The sequence below is a fragment of the Vigna unguiculata genome, chromosome 1, assembly GCF_004118075.2.
Source record: "Vigna unguiculata cultivar IT97K-499-35 chromosome 1, ASM411807v1, whole genome shotgun sequence".
In the NCBI taxonomy this organism is placed as follows: domain Eukaryota; kingdom Viridiplantae; phylum Streptophyta; class Magnoliopsida; order Fabales; family Fabaceae; genus Vigna; species Vigna unguiculata.
The window spans coordinates 20,613,032-20,634,765 of NC_040279.1; the positions used below are offsets into that span (position 1 = coordinate 20,613,032).

The window sequence follows — 21,734 nt, forward strand, 5'->3', positions numbered from 1 at the left end:
GCATGTTGGGATGAGGTGGTGAGGATGGAAACAAGAAAAAGAAATCAATGATGTTAATGAACTTTCATTTTCAAGGAGGTTGATAATTTCCTCTTGTTTGATAATTATCGTTTATCCATTTGTAAAAGAAAAGAGTGTACCACATTTATTTGTCATGAATGAATGACGTTTACTTTAGTATTTCATTTTTATTTTTGAACTTATATTCTGATTGAATATTTCATTTATTGGTTGTTTGATAATCTCAATATAATTTTTTCCCTTGTTCTTCGATTGATTCTAATCTGAAAATTATTTTTCATTGTTAGAAAAAATATTAATAGTTAAAAATATATGTTTTATGATTAGTATTAGCGTGATCACGATAAAAAAAGTTATAATATCATAATGTGATATATAAAGAAAAAATTATGCACATTTATAAGAGATAAATGGAAAATTAGTCAAAATATATGAACGGATTTAAGTTATATTTAATGGTGTCAAATTGTCGAGAAAAAATATTTATAAATAATTATACATTTAAATAGTTTTTTTTAATCAATAATAAAGATAGAAATATACTAATCCATGTATAGGAATTGATAGGCCGACACCCATCAAAGTTCTACTCCTTTCCTACAACCATTTTTATTAATTTAATCTTTTTATTCAACAATTTAATTTATTTTTAAATTAAATATAGTTTATTATTATAGATAGTGTCAAATATGTAAGAAAAATATGTTGGTGTCAAAAATACTTTTTCCCTGTAGAATTAAAAACACATGTTATGGCGTCAGACTAAACACTAATATAAACGTCACACTAAATACTAACAGAACCGGAGTTCACTTTCAATATTTCTAGAAAAGCGAGAAATACATACTATATGATACATTTCACATCATATAAATTAAACATGTAATATTAAATTACTTAAATAACTTTCACCTTCTATATCTCAATTGAATTTGAAATTACCCTATAACCATTTGGAACCCAAACTCATCATTGCATGCATTAGATACTAGTCTAACATAACAAATTTAATTTTCTTCTTCGAATATACTAATCTTTCTAACAATTTGAATGGATGACAAAAGAAATCTCTAAACCCTAAATCTTAATATATATATATATATATATATATATATATATATATATATATATATATATATATATATATATATATATATTCTCTCTCGAATCCATACCACAAACTCGACACTTGCTTTGGGGTACGTATACCTGCCACAATTTGTAGAGCTTTGTCTGCAACTCAAATATTAATGAGAACAGGATCCAATGAAATAAAAAATAAGTTAAAATATTATAATAATAATAATAATCTTAAAAGGAAAAATTTATTTGTAATAACTTTAAAACAATTAAAAATATTTATTGAGGAGTGCTGGAATATTTTCCACAGATGATAATATTACTAATATTATTTGTCATTATAATACATATCATTTTGAGTATCTACGAAGTGACTAATTTTCAATCACTGGTAAAGTAGCGAGGACCAAACAGATAACACTTGCTATAAATGCTTGAACCTTTGCATGTGATAAGATTGAATGAGCCATGTTCAAAATGCCCACATGTAAACTGTTAATAAAGGTTTCTGTAAAGACTACCAAACAGTTGACAGCACCAATGTCTACTCTAGAATTAAACCGTAAACATGTTCAATATTCTAGTAGAGTCTGCAGACAGGAATTTGCATTTGCATCTGAACAGATATACAGATTTTTCTGGGCAAAAACATTAGCTTAAATGTCTATTTCATGCCACAGACAAGGAAAATTCAGCAATCCAATCTGTTTGCTATTTATTTTTCTTGAAAGTTTTGTGTTTGTTTCCAGCTCCAGCAACATTAAGTATGTTAAAACATAGAAATACAAGTAAAGTATCATATTTCTCAGAGCAGCAAATCAAGAGCAACCATGTAATCTGAAACCTCATGTGAAAGCATGTCAAGTTGAGCCTAAGTTCACAAGTGCCAAAACAGAACAATTTAAGAAAAAAGATGGCCAACTAGCTTTATTAAGCTACATTTAAAATCTTGAACAGATTATCCTCTGAAGTTTGTGTACTTTCCCTGTACCTTTTCAGATACCAGCCAATTGCAATCTGCATCAAATGTCTCCTTTCTGTGTCTTTCTGTAGTTGAAGTATGTTGAATCTTGTTTGGTACGATGTTGAATCACAACCCCTGTGGTTCCTTAGGACTGTTTTGCTCGCTTTGTCGTTTCTGCCTCCATGTCTCCCCCCAGAGCTTGGCTTCTGCAACAGCTCGCTCTCTCAGTGATTCTTTTGGAAAAATGGGTGTTGTTTCATTTGGGGACACTGCACTCTCCATCTCAGTTGTGTTGTTCACTGTGTTGAGCGCTTTTGGGGAGTATTGCTTGGATGACAAGAATTCCAGAGCTTGCACTATATCACCTGCATTAGGCCGTTGACGTGGCTCTTCACGAAGACACATGGCGGTCAATTCAATCACCATCGGTAGACATGATGCTGGGTACTTCCCTTGAAGCCGTGGATCCACCAATCTTGGGAAACTCCTTTTGTCTCTCAGCATTGGACGTGCCTACATATGTTAGGAAAAAACAACCTTGTCTGTAAGTACTATGTTTTCTCATAGCCAACTGAAACCATTATCTTTTCTCAAATTGTGATTCCTTATACAATCATAAACTTCTCAAAACTAAGACATTGGATAACATTTAGCCATTTTGGATGCAAGTAGAGAAATCACGTAATATTCTGAGAGAAGGGTTAGATAACAAGAGCTGATTTATAACTCAGCTTCTTCCTCTTTCAAGTACACAATGAAAACTTGGAAAAAACCAAGAGTGAAAAAGGAGACAAATAAAGGAGAAAGTAAAGTTTTGTGTCATTCATCATGGACTAGAAATGGAACAAAACATAATCAATATAGGAATTTACCCAGTCTACCAGAAGCTTTTCAGGGCCACGGTTATCATCATATGCTTTGCGTCCAGTAATTAGTTCCAGTAACACAACCCCAAAACTGTATATGTCAGATCTCTTCGTTAATTTTCCACTAGTGGCATATTCAGGGGCACAGTAACCTTGTGTTCCCATGACCCTAGTGGCAACATATGATTGATCTCCGGTTGGACCAAATTTTGCAAGCCCGAAATCAGAAAGTTTTGGAAGGAAATCTTCATTCAATAGTATATTGGATGCTTTAAGATCCCTGTATATAACAGAAGGCTTTGCTTCATCGTGCAGATAATGTAGCCCTTTTGCTGACCCACAAGCTATTATCATTCGGGTATTCCAATCAAGTGGCTCTTCATCAGGAGAAACATCTGCAAATAACCATAAACAGATACTAAAAAGATACAAAGATTTAAATGTACTTATGGTGAATAAAGACGCACGTCAAGAACAGAGAAGATACAGTAGTAGTTACATTAAGCTCTAGAGCATTAACATGTGACATTAAACATTGCCTTATTGAACTAATTAGTAGCACCCCTCTTCAGCTCAGTTAATAATGTAGAACCCCCCACCCATCCCAACCATAAAGAAACACATGGAGTGAAACTAAATGTTAATGTAGTACTGAAATTTGGTTTTAAAACTACTGTTGTCTGCTTTAGAACTAACTGGTGTTAACTTCATGAATTATATATTATTTCATCCTTTCATGAATTTGGCATTGAAGAAAAAGGTTGCTTTATAGTGTTATACCATGAAGATGAGATTCTAGGGATCCCAAAGCCATGTATTCATACACAAGAAGACGTTGATCCCCTTCAGCACAGTAACCAATCATATTAACCAGGTTGGGATGGCGTAGAAGGGAAAGCATGAGAACTTCCACCAGAAATTCTTTCTCCCCTTGCACACCTGTAGTATCAAGTCTTTTAACAGCTACAACCTGATCAAATCCTGTAGCTTGTTAAAAGAATTATATTGCACAGCAATGGAACATACTGATGGGTATAGAAAATGAAGAAACGGAACAAAGAAAATCCATCCATCAAGCTATACCTGATTTTCCCCAATTATTCCCTTGTAAACAATGCCAAATCCACCTTGCCCAATAAAGGTTTCATCTCTAAAACTTTTTGTTGCTGTTGCAAGCTCTCGGAAGGTAAATATCCGAGCCTTATGAGAACTTTCTCCATCCTCTATTGGGTTTTCTTCTGGTCCATTTCCTGTATCAAACCAAGTTATGATCACTAAAGTATACAAGCAAAGCAACAATAAAAAGGGATCTCGCTTTTAAAACTATAACAACATTTTTACATAAACATATTGCTCAATGTGAAACATAGATACCCCAAAATACCCAAGTTCCTATTAAGTAATTTGGACTAATTATATATGTGCCTACACGTCTAGTTGATGAGTTTAATATTAACTTATTGTAGAAGTGTAAAACTTTTAAGTAATTATTTGCTCAAGAGATACATAGGAGATATTAAATTTTGTCTTCAAAAATAACTATGCAAAATTAATTGACAGAGCTTTCCAGCAGCTTATAAACAAGTGATCATCTTTGTATAACTCTATCATGTCAAAGAATTGCTAAACAAGATGAAACTAAGCCAAGAAAAACTCAGGACATCTATCTCCCCTCTTGGGAAAGATTAGAAGAGAATGAAGGAAATTCTGATAATCAGGATGTGCTCAGTTACCACGAAAAACTATCTATAATCAGTTCCTGTGAAACAAAACAGGGCCACTGAAGAATCGATGAATTCACGAAAAAGGACCATTCCTTTGGCTGGACCGCAGTGATTTTCTAAGTTGCCTATAAAAGGGAGGGAGATGAGTTATTTTCCTAGCAGAATCTGTAGTCAACAGCTGTGGTATCTTACTAAATTGATTCCAAAATGTGAAGGTGGTTCTATGCAACAAAGGCTGATGTGATATTCTTTTGATACAGAAATGAGACCACTCAAATGTGTAGACCAAGTTGAATAGCCAGCAATCACTATGTCAAATTTCCCATAGACCTAAAAGAATGCATATCATATGAAACAGAGACTCAGGGGCTAGTGACAATCAATTCATAAAATTCCCACATAAAAAATTTCTTCCAGAATTTAACATGCATGCTTGTGCTTCCCCAATACTAGAGTGAAAAACAACACAGTAGGAACACTGAAAAAGGCATTTAAGCGGGGCATGAAATCTGAACAGTCCCTTTAGTTTTTTAATTGATTTTGGGGGTAAGGTACTGAGTTTTGTACAGTGTACAGTGTACAGAATCAGAACTTCAATTTTCAAATAAAAAAATACCCCAAGACAACAACATCCAACCAAGACCTCTTTTCTTTCACCCTAAGATAAGAATCAAGTGAGATGAGAACTATAAGCAATAATCATTAGAAACATCACCTAAAAACCTATTTGTCCCCTATGGTGACTTAAAACCCAAACCCGTCCAAAAAAATTGACAAAAAATTAAAAAATTCTTTTTGAAAGATTGAATCTTTAGAAAAAAGATAACCTGGAGAACTCTCAGAGACATCATTGGTGTTCTTTACAGATTTGCGATTCTTGTTTTCCTCGTCCCGTCCCTTGACACTCTTCTCTTTGCCCTTCTTCCTCGACCCGAAACAAGGGCAGCTACTACCCATCTATAAGAGAATTCTGAGCCAAAATGCAGAGTTTCTGCTTTCTCAGTGTCCCCAGTCGCATAAAACAGTAGGCACAGACACAGAGAAGAAAGAGAAAACCACGCAAACAGAGGGATTTATTGAAATTCAGTTCAATTCCCAGAACATCACAAAAGAAGAATATTCTTGTTTGGAAAAGAACGACGGCGAAAAACGAATGCGTGCTCACACAGATCTCAACGGAATCTGCCCCACTCCCACATCACACACACGTTGCAGCAACCATGCTAAGTGTGCTGCTGCGGTTTCTTGGTGTAAAAGGAAAAGAATTCATAAAATGAGGGTGGTAGTGTAATATAAATGGAAAAATAAAATTAGCTGGTTGAATTGCGCACAGATTTTAAATAATTCCAGTAATGATAATAAATGTTTATTTGTTTCCTTAGAAGGAAATTTTGTGGGGATTGTGTGTAGGGTAAGAGAAGAGTTTGTTTGTACAATGACATGCATGTCTATTGGGTTTCTGACGTATGTGTACTGTACTTTCTCTCAAAACCTGTTCTGCCTGCAATATGCCACATTTGTCTCTCATGCTCTTGCACTTGGGTGCTCAATTTAAGGTTGCTGGGTGGATCATGCATCTTTTCTTTAGTCAGCTCAAGCTACACTAAAAATATGGAATTTTATTAATTCTCTAAAATTAATATGGTTTTCAAAAGATGAAGTGAAGTAATGATAATAATTATAATGTTTACTCATAAGTTTTAATATTTTTTATGACAAATAAAATTCATATTTTTTATTACCAAAAAACATATGTTATGTTGAACTAAAAGTGTTTAATTTTGTAAACTTATAATACCCAATGTGCTGTTAAATTTGTATGTGAACAAAAACTACACATGGGAATACTATATGAATCAAAAGTTGATTTAAGTTAATAGATTGTAATTTGTATAAAATAAATGTGTTGGGTTAACCTTGCTGTCATCAATCAATTATAAATGTATTTATTTGAAAAAAAATGTTGTTTATGAAACTAAATTTATAAGAAAATATGAAATATAATAAATTTTAAGTTAAATGTTTGTATTAAAGGTGGAATACTAGACTAGTTTATGTGAAATATGGTGAGTTATTTGAGAAGGTGAAAAATATATTTAATAGAACAAATTTTTTTTATAGACAGAAAACAATATAATTTTGTGATAAACATAAAAGATTATTGCAGTTTAATTTAATTTAACTAAAAGATAAAGTAAAATAAATATTTGTGGTATAATTTATATCGGTTTAAACAAAGCTTAATTATTATAAAATTATTAGATAGTTTATAATGAAAAAGATATCAATAGAAAGCTTTTTATAATAATTAACTTAAAAGTAATATCAATGAACATTTACAATTAGATTATATTGTAATAATTTTCTATACGTTAATAATTAATATTTGTAGGAAGAATAATAACAATAAAATTCTATTTTTTAAACTAAATCTTAAATTTTTCAATCTTCATAAAAGAGTAAAACATAATTCATAAAATTTATTATGAGAATTAAAATAATGATATTTCTTCTGTAAAAAAACAATTAGTACAATAAAAAATTGGGAAAAAAATCTTATGAAAAGAAACAAAAAATTAAAAACAATGTATTATAATTAGTAAAGAAAAGTATAGTATAATTTCTTTATAAATTAAAACATGGCTATATTTATACTCCTTACTTCTGAATAAAAACTTTCAACAATATATTTTCAGTAACTAAATAATTTAAGTAACAATTAATGTTATTGTATTTAGGATTATAGGAAGAATGTTTTATGGTTGTCAAAAAAAAGTAGTCTGCTTGTTTCTTGATTGGATATTAATAATTATTCATGCTAAATATTTATATATATATATATATATATATATATATATATATATATATATATATATATATGAGTGTAATTTAATGGGATAATTTATATATATTTTATTTTATGAAACGGTATATTTTAAAATATAAACTTTGGTGTTTTTATTTTTTAACATAAATTTAGAAAATGGATTTTTTTTTTAGAAGAAAAGGAGGTGAGTGTTTAGATTAAAGGAAAGGAGATGAGGAAAATTGAAAAGTGATATAATAACTTTAATAAATTGAAGAGTTATTTTAATTAATAAAGTTGGATGATTATTATTATTTATTTATTATTGTTTATATTATTATTAACAATAATATTGATAATATTATTTATTTTATTATTATTATAATTATTGTTATTATAATTTATATTTTATCATTTTTATTATATTATCTTAATTTATAATAAAATATAATAAAAGATAATTATATAAATGTAATATATTTATATACTTCATTTATTGGCAAATATTGTATGAATGGGAAGAAAGTTTTAAAAGAAAAACTGCATCGTTTTATTTGAATGTTACATCGAAAAGTAACTTAAATTTTAAAATTTTAACTAAAGTTAATATGGAATTATTTTTCTATACTATTCTATATTATTATATAAAGATATTTTATATTATTATTATTATTATTATTTAAAGAAGATTTCCTTGATGTACATATATTATTTTTAATTTTACTCTTTAAGTACTATTTTAAATCAAAATAATTATTTCACTAATTTTATGTTTTATTTTTTTAAAATTTAATCATTGTTTCACTTTGAAATTTTTTTCTACAATTTATGAACTTTTTTAAACTAAAATAACTATTGTAATAAAAAATTAATTAAAAAGAATAAATAGTGTCTACAATAAAATATTACAAAAATTATTTGAATTTATTTTTATAATTATAATAATAAATTTATTATTTTTATCATCATTAAAACAAGTTGAATATAAGACACGAAATATATATCTTACACTAGCTATTAACAGGAAAAATATTGATGAACATGTCACTAATAAAGTATTAAATATTATTATTAGATTTTATTAATAATAATTTAAGGGGATAAATTATCTTTGAATAAATTGTTTATATTATTTATTAATTAATATATATGATTATTATTATTATTATTATTTAAATAGGATTTTCTCTTCTGATATATATATATATATATATATATATATATATATATATATATATATATTCCTATTTTTATCTTTGAAGTGTTATTTTAAATTAAAATGATTATTTATCATTTTTATTTTTTATTTTTTTTTTCAACTTTTTTAATTTAACTTATTTTTTCTAAAATTTATGAACATTTTAAGCTAGAATAATTATTATAATAAAAAGAATTATTTATAAAGAATAAACATTATCTATAATAAAATATTGTAAAATTTATTTAAATTTACTTTTACAATTATAATGGTAATAAATTTATTAATTTTTGTCATCATGAAAAATTTTAAAAAACAAATAACATACATTTACGAAAAATATATCTTTACACTAGCTATTAATAGAAAAAAAAATATTGATGAACATGTTACTAATAAAATATTAAACATTGTTATTAGACTTTATTGAAAATAGTTTAAGTGGATAAATTACCAAATAAATTTTTTAATTAAATTTTTATAAAATTAAAAAAAAACACTTGGTAAACTAAAGAAAATAAATAATAAATAATAAAGGTAAAATTAAAATATATTTCATAATTTTAATTTGTTAACACAGTATTTATGGAAAAAATTTAACCTTCTTTTTCATTTATAAGAAATTTGTTAGCATTTTGTTTTTTAGTTTTTATTGTATTAGATATTTATTTAGAGAACGTTGGTCTTTCAACACTAAAATATCTGTTTATTAAATTTTGATTATTATAAATATACATGTTTTGTAATATATACTTTGAATTTAATTAATAAAAAAATACAACCTCTCTCTGTATATATAATATTAATTAAGATATTCAAAATGTTAAACATAATTAATTTATTATTTTAAATTATGTAATCAATACAATTACCTATAATAATTATTAGGTTTAATTATGTCTTTGGTCCCCATTCGTAGTAAAATTTTAATTTAATTCCTCTAATTTTTTTTTTGTCTCAATTTGGTCTCTTCCAGTAATATCGTTAAGGGGTGCCACGTGTCAGTTTTTGGATTTTTTGACTTTTTTTTTTTTGATTTTTGATTTTTGATTTTTTTTTAAAAAAAATACAAAATTTGCCACGTGTCAAGCTGTCATTATGTCACGTAGTAGTGACAGAGTGATGTGTGATGTGGCAGAGACAATGACACGTATCACTTATATGTCAGGTGTCATTTCTACTATCTCAATTTGGTCCCTTCTCCAATTTGAAATCAAATTTAATTTCTATACAAATGTACACAAATATTTTTATCAAAGTTGATATTTCAAGTAAACATTTTTAACAAGATTAAGTTTATTTAATTAATATTTTACATTGAAATTTATTTAAAATTATTTTAAAGTTGTTAATAGAAAATAATATTAATAGAAAAAAAATCATAAATTATATTGATATTTTATTACATCGTACTTTAATATTATTTTTTATTTGAATTTATATTTCAAATAATTGTATATTTTTAAAATGTGTAAAATTCAATAATTTGTACACAAATGTTTGAATCAGTGTAAAAATAACAATTATAAAAATTTTAAAAATAATTTTAATTAGTTCATGTAAAAATCAAAACATATAAATATGCACAATTACCTGGCGGAGCACACATTGCCACCAAGCGCCATGTTGTGTAGGAACCTCCATGATGCTCCTATCACCTGGCGCACACACCCGTGTCCAGTAGCGAAATTCTACTGGTTTTAGCACTCAAGTTAGGTCGTTCCTTAATCCAAAATACTACCAAATGGATCACTACACCCTCACTTATCAGGACATTATGCTAATTACCCATCCATACAACAATCAATTCAATTACCTATAACTCATATTCATAGGTTCACATATTCTAGGCACATGATTCACCTGGCTAATGGCTTAATCAAACTTAAGATAAGAACTACCAATCCAATATCTTAAAATTAGGCAACCTACTTCTACTGCACTACCAATAGTACCAACCCTTTTATTCAATTCTCTTCTCATTAAGCTGCACAATTTAAGATTGATTCCTTAACTCACTAAGGCTTGACCATCACACATCCCAAGGGCACCAACCTAAAGAAAACTTAAGCTTTCTAGCACTTGAAATTGCAATTAGAATTAACATTTCCCTTTCTTTCATTACCAGTCTTACAACTACGCATAGACATACAACATATCATCACTTCCCTTCACTAGTCTCATTTTCTATTAATACTCGTGTATTATCCCTTCCCACTTCATCACCTAATTTCATTTTAGCATTCACTTCCATGGTTTTCTTCCCTCGTTGCCAACCACTCAAATTCGCAAAACTGCACCTTCTTCTCGTCGTCGCCTGGCGGCAAACAGGGCGCCACTAGTCGGTGTATCAGCGCCAAGCAAAAACCTAAGTTTTTCCATACCTGCAAGTAATTCAGCCCCTTTCTAGAATGTATCCTTTTTGCTAAATGAACCAAAATACACCAATTCGCATATACTTTACTGGACTTCCCTTCCCAATTTAATTCTTAATATTCATTTGACCTTTACTCTCTGGAATCAACTCCAATTCACTCCCTTCCAAAATTCGAACATGTGTTCATGATTGATCATGCACAATTGTTTTCCAAACTTTTGCCACACCCATAATTTTCATAAGTTCGATAGTAGTAAGGCACCCAATAGGGTTTAAACAAACCAATTCCAGGAGTCAAAGTGACTCTCGCACAACAACATCAAAATAGACCCAAAATTAGTGATATGTCGCCTGGCAGTAGTTCATCGCCGCCAGGCGGTCCATAACAGAACCTAGAAAATGGGCCACAACTAATGGGTCGCCTGGCAGCACATCCATGCCTGCCAAGCGGTTTTTGGGCGACAACCCAGAATTTTGTAGAAAAACAGCATAAACAGAATGAGGTTCATACAATTATGTTAATACAAGGCACAATATATTGAACACGATTAAAAAATATATAAACAACTCCCATTACTTGTTAATCCTTGCTCAATTTGAAATCCCAAGCTTATTTTGTGATCCCCAAACGTGCTCCTTTGTTTTCTCCACCAATTTAGTCTGAAATCCTTATGCCTTTGTTGTAGGTAATTGTTCTGATCGGCCCCTCTCACAATGCACTCAGAATAGTCATTTACACCCCCTTACCAAGTCTCCATTTAGCTAGGTTTTACTCTGCCTTTTCATCTCCATGCCAAAAGAAATTTTGGCAAAACAAAATTTAAATTCGTTCTTAGCAAGGTTTGAACTCACAACCACTTAATTACAAAGTCAATGCACAACCAATTCAACCAATTCATGTTTCGTGATAATTCCTACACTTTTAGGATTACATTATCACTACTCACATTCAATCATAACATTAAAATAATGCATATTTTAAAATATCATACAATTGGCATACATAGGATTCAAACCCAAGTCCTCTCAACACAACTAAGTACTCTCAACCACTTGAGTTAGTACTTTTCCACATCATAATAATTCGTATTAAATGCCCTAAAGGCTCTTACTACCCGCATTTAGTAAATAATTGTTTATTTAATTTTCTCGGGTCTTACAATGACGACGACGGTGATGGTGAGGTTGAGATGTGTTGTTGATGAGGTTTGATGCAATGGCAGTGCTTATGCAACGAGCAATGGTGGAGGGAGAGTATAGGGAAAATTAGTGTTAAAAGGAAAAAGGAGGGAATGATTTATTAAAAAATAAAAGGAACTAGGAAAAAAATAAAAATTCAGATTTATTAAAAAATGACAATTATAAACGTCATAAAATATGACAGTTTAAACTATGCATGTGAAATGTGACAATTCTAAAAGTGTCGTATTATGTGGTAAAAAATGACGGTTTTAAACAACAATCATATTAAAACTGTCACAATTTACAGAATATTTTGTAGTGAATATTGAAATTTCTTTTGAAGAACTTTGTATATTTAGAATGAAGAATATTCTAATATGATATAATTATACTGGGTGATTAAATCAATTATATGGAGCATTTTAAATTAGTAAATAATTTAGAGTATATGATTATACATATGTGATTTAGTGTTTAAGTATATGACTATACTTGTGAGGTTTAATGCTTAATATCTCTATTAATTTAGGGTGTTATATCATCTATGTCAATGAATTCATATTGTAAGACCCACTTTTTCTACTCTTATGTTTAAGGGCTTGGCCTTAACTATTGGACTTAAGGGCCAACCCATAAGGTGTCCAAAACCCTTTTCTAACCCTAACCCTCTCATTCTGCCACACTTTGTAAAAATAGCTCCTTTTCTCACTGCCACTTCTTCTCCAACAGAGCTTTGCTAGGGTTTGGCTCCGGTCTTCATCGAGCTAGTTGAACTCCATTCCTATTTCACGTAAGTTGGTCTTCAACCCATATCTTCTCTTCTCTAGCTTTACTTTCGTGTTTCCAACTAAGTTCATCGTAGCAACCCTGTTTTGGTTCTGGTGTTAGTATTTTCAACTCACAAAGTTGTTCCCGGAGCTATGGTGCTCGTTGTTGGGTGTTTACCATTGTCTACTAGCCCCTGTTCAGGTAAAGGAAGCTAGGGTTTTACTGTTTTCAAGTTCTTATGCATGTTTGGTTGATTCTATGTTTTGGGTGCTTGATATATGTTGTTGGTTGCGTGAAAATATGTTGCTTGTACTGTTGTGATGATTTGAATCTGGTTCCGCACGAGAGAGAGTAGTGAGTTCTGCTGAACTTGCCCAAGCGAGCGAGTTGGTCACTCAAAATGAAAGCTCTCGCTTAAGCGAGGAGCTCTCACCTAAGCGAGAACAGCAACAACTCACCCCCTCTCTATTTTGAGGGTTCGCCTAAGCGAAGACCACTCGCTTGAGCGAGATGGGCTAGTTTGAGTGAGACCTTGACATGCCTTATGTGTGCAATCTCGCCCAGGCGAGAGTTGGTAGCTTGAGCGAGGGGTTCCTCTCGCCTGAGTGAGAGCTCTTTAGCCTGAGCGAGATTGATAGAAGTTGATTGTATTCGTGGGTGTTTCACGTGATTGGATGATTTGTGCTTTAAACGGTTCAAGTATGATGCTATGTATGCTCTATTTGATATATTGGGATTGGAATTGATGAGCTTGGTATGATTGTACGTATGAAAAATGATGAGATTGTTGGTTAAATATTGGCATGAGATTGTTATGCACGTTAATTCTATGATTAGTTAGTGAGACATGGCTATGGTATGGATTTGGACATAATTCCATGAATCTCTTGGTGAGATTGTTAAGACTTTGGCAAGTGTACCAAGTTGCGTAAGTAGTAACCGGTAAGACCGGGATATCGTTTCCCAAGAGACTCGTGTATACTAATTAATTGCGTAATTAGTGACTAATTTAAACTAATGAATAAATCCATATTTTGAGTTTCAATGTATGAAATTAAACTTTGCATAAATAATTAAAATTGAACTTTGGAAGTTAAAGGCATTTAGTGAATGGAAAAGATTAGAAATGATATGACTTGATATTGTCGGGGTTAGAATTCACCAACTATGCTCTCATGCAACTACAATTTAACATCCTCTTCATTAATATGCTAATGCCAACCCATAATATTACTCAAACCCTAATTCCTTAATAGATTGAGCCTAAATTTCCTTATTAAAAGCCAATTCCTTGAACTCTTAATAAGCAAATTTGCTTTATGCACAAAGGTTTAAGACAACCAATGGGTCAAGCTCCATTCCTAGGTACAAGCTCCATTGAGTTTTCTTATTTCAAATCTAGGTTTCAAAAGATATTTCCACACCCAATGAACCAAAAATCATGCAAGCTTTAAGTGAAGAAATAAGAAGACTAGCAATTAATGAAACAGTCATATATATAATCAAAACATTTGCATTTACACAAGAGTTTCGTGGCTACATCTAATCCCAACAAAAAATGGGTTTAGCTCTCCATTGCCATGGAGAGCTCAAGCTTAAAAATGGAAGAAAAGGAAGAGAAAGAGATACAAAGAGGAAGATGGAGCTGTTTCCACAAGCCCTAACACTCCTCAAAGCTCTCCAAATGTGTTCTTCGTGCCTCCAAAATGCCAAAGATCCTTTTTCCCCTCGCGAAAACAGAAGAAAAAGAGCCAACTTGCCACATCAGCAAACATTGGCGCCTGGCGGAAGGGTCTCACCGCCAGGCGCAAGCCACCAAACAGGGGGCAAGTCTTCCCGCTACCGCCCGGCGGTGACCAAGTGCCGTCAGGCGATGACTAACAGTAGCGCTTGGCTAGCGCGTGGCTGGCGGTCTGTTCCCCCTGGCGCTGGCTTCGCGTCGCCAGGCGCTTCCTGTTGACATTTTTCTTCTCTCTTTGCTATTCCGCGTCACTCATTAGTCTGGATTTTTGGAACAAAGCTTCCCATCTGCAAAAAGGACACAAAAATGGGGATTAGTGGTATATTTAGATCAATGTAACCCACAATGTATTTATTTACAAAAGTAAGGTAAAATTGAGGATTAAGTAGGTTAAAAGCTTTAGAAGAGATGATTTTGCTAATGAAATATAGCTTGGATAATGGTAAAAATTAACATTATCAGAGATCTCACGGTGGTGCCTCATGTAATGAACGTAATTCCATGAATCTCTTGGTGAGATCTCATGGTGGTGCCTCAGGTAATAGACATAATTCCATGAATCTCTTGGTGATATCTCATGGTGGTGCCTCATGTAATGGACGTAATTCTATGACCTTCTTAGTGAGAGCTCATGGTGGTGCCTTAGGCAATGGACGTAATTCCACGAACCTCTTAGTAAGGTTTCGTGGTGGTGCCTCAGTATATAATTAAGGATTCAAGTAAGGATTGCATTCTGAAGCTCTAAAGAATCAATTAGTCTCAAGTAGAGCGTACTGACTCAAGTGGCGAGAGTAGCAGGATGCCCTAGTCTTTGGCAGGATAATGGCCTTAAATGTTTGAAGGCTAACATTGTGCGTGGTAGGGTGAAACCCATTGGGAATGGCTTTGTAGAGCAATAGAGGCCACCACGAGTGCAAGCATGCAGTGAATCTGACTATTTATATGTATCCGGATAATTGAGTCTTAGAGTTTTGCTTGTTTACTATCACATGATTGGTTGATTCATGTATCTTTGACTTTTAAATTGCTTTTTCAATTGTATGATAAAACCTTTTTACTCTAGCTTACCCTTTTTGTTTGCTTGTGTTTGTAATGTGTGTGGTTTTCCCTTTTTGCAATGATCATCAATTTATTGATGTGAGCAGATGTGGAAACCCCTAGTGGTCGTCAGGGTGATGGAAACTCTGCAGTGTAGCCCGACTTAGGTGGAATCTCCTTCCTTGGAGTACTCCCTGTAGGCATTTTCACCTATGTCGTATTTTGCTTATGTGCAAGCTTGTGTCAGATAACTGTGAACCTTTATATTTTGTTCCTAGCATTGTGTAGTGCCTTCGTTTTTCCTTTTGAGTATATTTGGATGATTGTAAGATCCTTATACTTTAAGTCTCCTTCCTTGGAGTACTCCCTGTAGGCACTGTTGCATATGCCATATTTTGCTTATGCACAAGCTTGTGTCAGATAACTGTGAACTTTTATATTTTGTTCCTAACATTGTGTAGTGCCTTCGTTTTTCCTTTTGAGTATATTTGGATGATTGTAAGATCTTTATACTTTAAGTCTCGTGCTCTTGGATATTATAATATGTGCGATGTTTTATTTAGTTAGATTTATCTATTAAATGAGATGTTACACATATTACGTGTTGGTAACATAACATAAGAAATACTATTCAAATTTTCCATAAAATAAAAACAATCAATAAAATCATGAAGCATAAATTTACATAAAAAAATAAGTGTAAGCATATGTGACATAGTTCACCTTTTATCGAATCTCTTACAGGATTTTTTTCCAATTTATTAAATTCATTATAAATTTTTAGGACATATTAGTTATCACAAAATATTTTATATTATATTATATATATATATATATATATATATATATATATATTATTTATTTGTTTATCTATTTATTGATGTAATGGTAGACAGTGAGAGATTAATAAATTAAATCAACTTTATTAAAGTTGTTATTTTATTAATATAAATAATTAAAGTAATAACTTAAATATTGTTTTATGCTTTTATATGTTCCTACAAAATTAACTTTTAAAAATATAAAATACTATTATTTCTCATTAAATTGATGAAAGGATAATAAGTGAATTGCAACTTTTTGAAAAAATGTTTCACTTATGTCCTTTTTAGAAAAAAATTATTAACATCATTAACTGTATTGATATTTAAAATGACCTATACTTACAAAATAAGTATTGATATTTATAATAAAATTTAATGGTAAAAGTTATAAATAAAGTTAACTGTATTAATATTTTTTTCTAAAAAAGATTTAATTGAGACATTTTTTTGAAAGTTGGAAGAAGAAGAAGAAAGAGAAGTTTTAATCATCACATAAAAATTATTACGGTATACACAAAAATACAAAAATATTAACAAATATTTTATAATTCAAAGAAACAATTTATAATCAATTAAACTATTTATCTTATATATATATATATATATATATATATAACTACTTTAAAATTTTAATTTTTAAAAGCGTACTAATAATAATTAGGTGAAATTACTCTTTTGATCCCTCTATTTGTCATGAAATTTCATTATGGTCCTCAAGTTTTTCGTTGTCTCAATTTGGTCCTCATTTTCTTAAAAATGACTCAATTTGGTCCTCACCGTTAACTTTGACCAAACGGTGTTAAAGTCATCGCCACGTGTCAACTTCTGTTTTTTTTTAATTTTTTTAAAATTCTTTTAAATTTTTTTTTAATTTTTTTATTTTTGACACGTGTCACTTCAAAGTTGTGTCATGTGTCAAACTGACTCAATTTGGTCTCTATATTTGTTTTTAGTTTCAATTTAGTCCCAATTTTTGTAAAAATGAAGCAATATTATCCTTCCTTAAATGGTTACTAAATTTACTTTTTTATAAATTTTATGGTGATATTCTTACTAAAATTAATTTTTTTATTAAATATTTCTATAAATATTTTAAATTAACTTTAAATTCTACACAAAACATTAGACTTTGATTTTGTTTTGAACTTGAAATTTAGTTCCTAAACTTATGTGTGACAAGTTATTTGATTTTTAATTTTTACTAAGTTTGTATAATATGATACACTTGATACCTTTATATATGATGATAAAATTGTTAACTTTTGAAATTAAGTTTGGGGTTTAACTTTGTTTAATAATAAAACTAAAAAAAAACTTATTTAAAAATATTTCTACAAATATTTAATAAAAATGTCAATTTTATTAAGAATATCATCATAAGTTGTATACGAAGATTAAATTGAGTCTCAATCTACGGAGGACAATATTGCTTCATTTTTACAAAAATGGGACTAAATTGAAACTAAAAACAAATATAGGGACCAAATTGAGTCACTTTGACACGTGGTACAACTGTGAAGTGACACGTGTCAAAAATTAAAAAAAAATTCAAAAAAAATTCAAAAATTCAAAAATATTAAAAAAATTCAAAAAATATTAAAAAATTAAAAAAAAAAACCAGAAATTGACACGTGGCGTTGACTTACCACCGTCTGGTCAAAGTTAACGGTGAGGACCAAATTGAGTCATTTTTAAGAAAATGAGGATCAAATTGAGACAACGAAAAACTTGAGGACCAAAATAAAATTTCATGACAAATAGAGGGACAAAAAAGTAATTTAACCTATATCTTTCCAACAATTATAAGAAATTCAACTTTTAGAGCACTAAATATAACTTATGCAAGATTGAAATGTTAAAGTGAGTTTGATTACGAAAATTAAAGAAAGAAGTCTACAATTAAAGCAAGTAAACCCACCAAAATAAATGAAACTCCAACTATGAAGAAATAAGATTTTAAAAGAAAACTATAATATATCAATTTTATTATATAATTATAAATTTATTATTTTATACGCAAAGAACAATTAGCCACAAAACATATTAAAATTTATAAAGGAAATTATTTTATATTATTTTTACATTTTGTAAAAAATAAAATAATATTTTTTAATATTACATATAATTTTAATTTGTTTTAATCAGTAATTCTTAATAATTCTAGGAATAAAGCTTACTGGAATGGAAGAACATATATAGAAAGGTACCCTTACAGAAGAAAAGGTTACAGAGGCTTTATTGAAAGAGTTAAAATAAATGATATCGAATGGCCAAGAGTTTCTTTTCAAATATAACTAACTATTCAAAATTCTATACAACTCTTATATTTTTTAGTGTAACATCCCAATTAAATAGATAAATCCAATTTAATAAAACGCCACATACTTAAATATCCAGAGAGCACGAAAATTTGGATATGAAGGTACACAGTACCCCAAACCTGATCATAACAAAAGAAAAGGGACACCACACTGCCTAACTTAAATACAATAGTTCTAAAGGTGGTACAAGGTCCTGTCCAGGAGAAGAGAATCATAAACTATTAAATCTCCTTCAGTTGTAGGCTCCATAGTGAGCCCAATACCCATCCATAACCATCAAGCTGCAACATCTCTACTATCATTACCACTGCCAGGGGTTCTCACATATGCTCACATCAATAAAATTGATGATCATCGCAATGGAGAAAGCCACACACAACATACAAGCAAACTAAATGGTAAGCTAGTGTAAAAGATCCTTATATCATAACACTCAACATGTAAGTTCAAAAATCAAACATAAATAACAGACATCCACACATGTTATACCCAAACCACTTGAGACTCTTAGACTTGACTATTCGGATACGTACAATGAGGCACCACCACCAGACTGTGGAATTACGTCCTAGCGGTGAGGCACCACCACGAGGCCTTCGTGGGATTACGTCCATACATGAGGCACCACCACGAGGCCTTCGTGGAATTACGTCCTGGCCTTCAGGCACCACCACAATACCTTCGTGGAATTATGTCCATACATGAGGCACCACCATGAACTCTCACCCCGGGTTCATGGAATTAAGTCCAATAGATGAGGCACCACCATTGACTCCCACTAAGAGGGTCCATGGAATTACGTCCATATGATGAGGCAGCACCATAAGCGCCCACTATGAGAGTCATGGAATTACGTCCTACACATAACTTGTCCATGTTTCACCAAATCAATCATAGAGTTTTCATGCATATCAATCTCATGCTAATATATATAAATAACCAACTATCCAAACATATATTATACCAAACACATCGACTTCCAACCCCAATTATATCATATAGAGTGTATATGGCCTCATAACTTCAACGGTTTAAAGCACACCTCATCCAATCACATGAAACATACACATACACATTTAACCTTGTCAATCTCGCTCAAGCTATAGAGCTCTCGCTCAGGCAAGAGGAACCCCTCACTCAAGCTACCTGCTCTCGCTTGGGCGAGACTGCGAACAAAGGGCAAGTCGAGGCCTCGCTCAAGCTAGCCTAACTTGCTCAGGCGAGACTACTCTCGCTTAGGCGAGTGGACTTCGTCTAGGCGATCCCTCGAATCAAAGAGAATGGTGGTTAAAGTTGTTCTCGCTCAAGCGAGAGCTACTCGCTTAGGCGAAAGCTTTTCATTTTGAGCGACCAATAGCTCGCCTGGGCGAGATCAGCAGAACCTCCCATACTCTTACGCGTGCCAAGCCAGAAAAATCATCCAAACAACACCAGCAATGCATTTTCATACCACAGACATCGTGAATCAAGTCTCCATAACATAAACAGACCAACCATGCGAAAATGACTTAAAATAATGAAATCCTAGCTTCCCTTACCTAGAATTAGCTAGAAAAAGGGACTCCGACACCCAACAGTTGAGCATAGTAGCTCTAAGAGCAGGTTCAAGAGCTGAAACAGTAGAACAATTTTAAAATGAGCTCACCATAACAAAACCCTAGTTGGAAAATCGTGGAAGAGAAGACTGAATGGAAGAGTACAAGTTGAAAATGACTTATGTGGAGTAAGAGGATGAGTTTGAGCTAACTTGACAAAAACTCAGAGCTAAACCCTAGCAGAGCCTTCTGCAAGGAGAAAATAGTGTTTGAGAAAGGGAATGCTTGCAAATGAGTGCAGAATGGAGAACCTTGGCTGCTTTAGGAGCCTTGACACCCTATAGGCCAACCTTTAGGCCCATCTGCTTAGGATAGGCCCTTAAAATGAGACAGGAAAAATAACAAGTCTTACATATTTAGAACATTGACTACTTCCTTTAGCTAGCTCTATTATTTCTTCTACAAATAGTTAAGTAAATTATTTTTCTATACCATTTCTTACTTACGTTTCTTTAGTCAGTTTTATATTTTCTATCAAATAATTAAGTACAATTATTGTCTTATACCATGTATGTGAAGTAGGATCAAAAGGCCTAAAAAAATTAACTCACCAAATCTTATGAAATATATGTTAATCAAGTTGTACGTCGTTTTTTAATTAGAAGTGTCGTGCATTTAAAAGGAAAACACCACCAATTTCAGTAATGTATTCACGAGGTACCAAAGTTTCATTTTAACATTTTTTTCCAATCACATAATATTAACTGGAAATGTTTTTCTAAAAAAATCGTAAAAAGGTGGAGAAAAAATTTAGTAAAATTTTATAGCACACTGCACAACCCTTAAATTTAGGGTAGGTTTAATGACTTATACAGCATAACTCTTCTCAAACCTAATTTGACTTATTATACCACGTTCTAAATGTACTGTTACTACATGCAGTGTCCTTTCTTTTTAATGCCATATGTTAATTTTAAGGGATACAATTTTATTACAGTTAACAATTAAATATAAATTTAGTAAATAAATAATTATACTTTATTTATAATTTAATAAAAAAATTTAAAATACAAAATGCAAATATGACCGTTGTCGTCATTTTAAATTTTAATTATTTTCACCTCCAACCGCACTAAATAAGAAGATAACCCAGACAAATTGTGTTGAATCACTAATTCATATCATTAGACAAGTAATTGAGATTAAAATGGACTTTTATTAATCTGTAAACAAAAATAAACTTTGTAATCTTTAACAATTTCAGATTAGAAATAAGAAGGTATATGTAT

General features: G+C 31.0%; 1 protein-coding gene across 3 annotated transcripts; it reads right to left on the minus strand.

Annotated features, from left to right (window-relative positions):
* Positions 1 to 1,791: 1,791 nt before the first annotated feature.
* LOC114175471 (serine/threonine-protein kinase PBS1-like) lies at positions 1,792 to 5,963 on the minus strand. Of its 3 annotated transcripts, none has more exons than XM_028060226.1 (5): positions 5,483 to 5,963; positions 4,015 to 4,181; positions 3,712 to 3,901; positions 2,938 to 3,326; positions 1,792 to 2,578 (listed from the first exon to the last, which is right to left on the minus strand). In XM_028060226.1, exons 1-5 carry the CDS (start codon positions 5,610 to 5,612, stop codon positions 2,192 to 2,194), a joined length of 1,263 nt encoding a protein of 420 aa, XP_027916027.1. In that variant the 5' UTR covers positions 5,613 to 5,963; the 3' UTR covers positions 1,792 to 2,191. The 3 variants fall into 3 exon arrangements, with proteins under 3 accessions (XP_027916027.1, XP_027916034.1, XP_027916038.1); XM_028060233.1 differs by lacking the exon at positions 5,483 to 5,963 and adding an exon at positions 5,055 to 5,131; XM_028060237.1 differs by lacking the exon at positions 5,483 to 5,963 and adding an exon at positions 4,665 to 4,681.
* Positions 5,964 to 21,734: the final 15,771 nt, after the last annotated feature.

Bases quoted from the DNA above. Each gene is read 5' to 3' on its own strand.
- LOC114175471 (XM_028060226.1), bottom strand. From the start codon at position 5,612: ATGGGTAGTAGCTGCCCTTGTTTCGGGTCGAGGAAGAAGGGCAAAGAG. The intron at 3,327-3,711 runs GTATAACACTAT...GGTTATTTGCAG, and splicing joins CCTAGAATCTCATCTTCATG to ATGTTTCTCCTGATGAAGAG. The intron at 2,579-2,937 runs GTAAATTCCTAT...TAACATATGTAG, and splicing joins AAAAGCTTCTGGTAGACTGG to GCACGTCCAATGCTGAGAGA.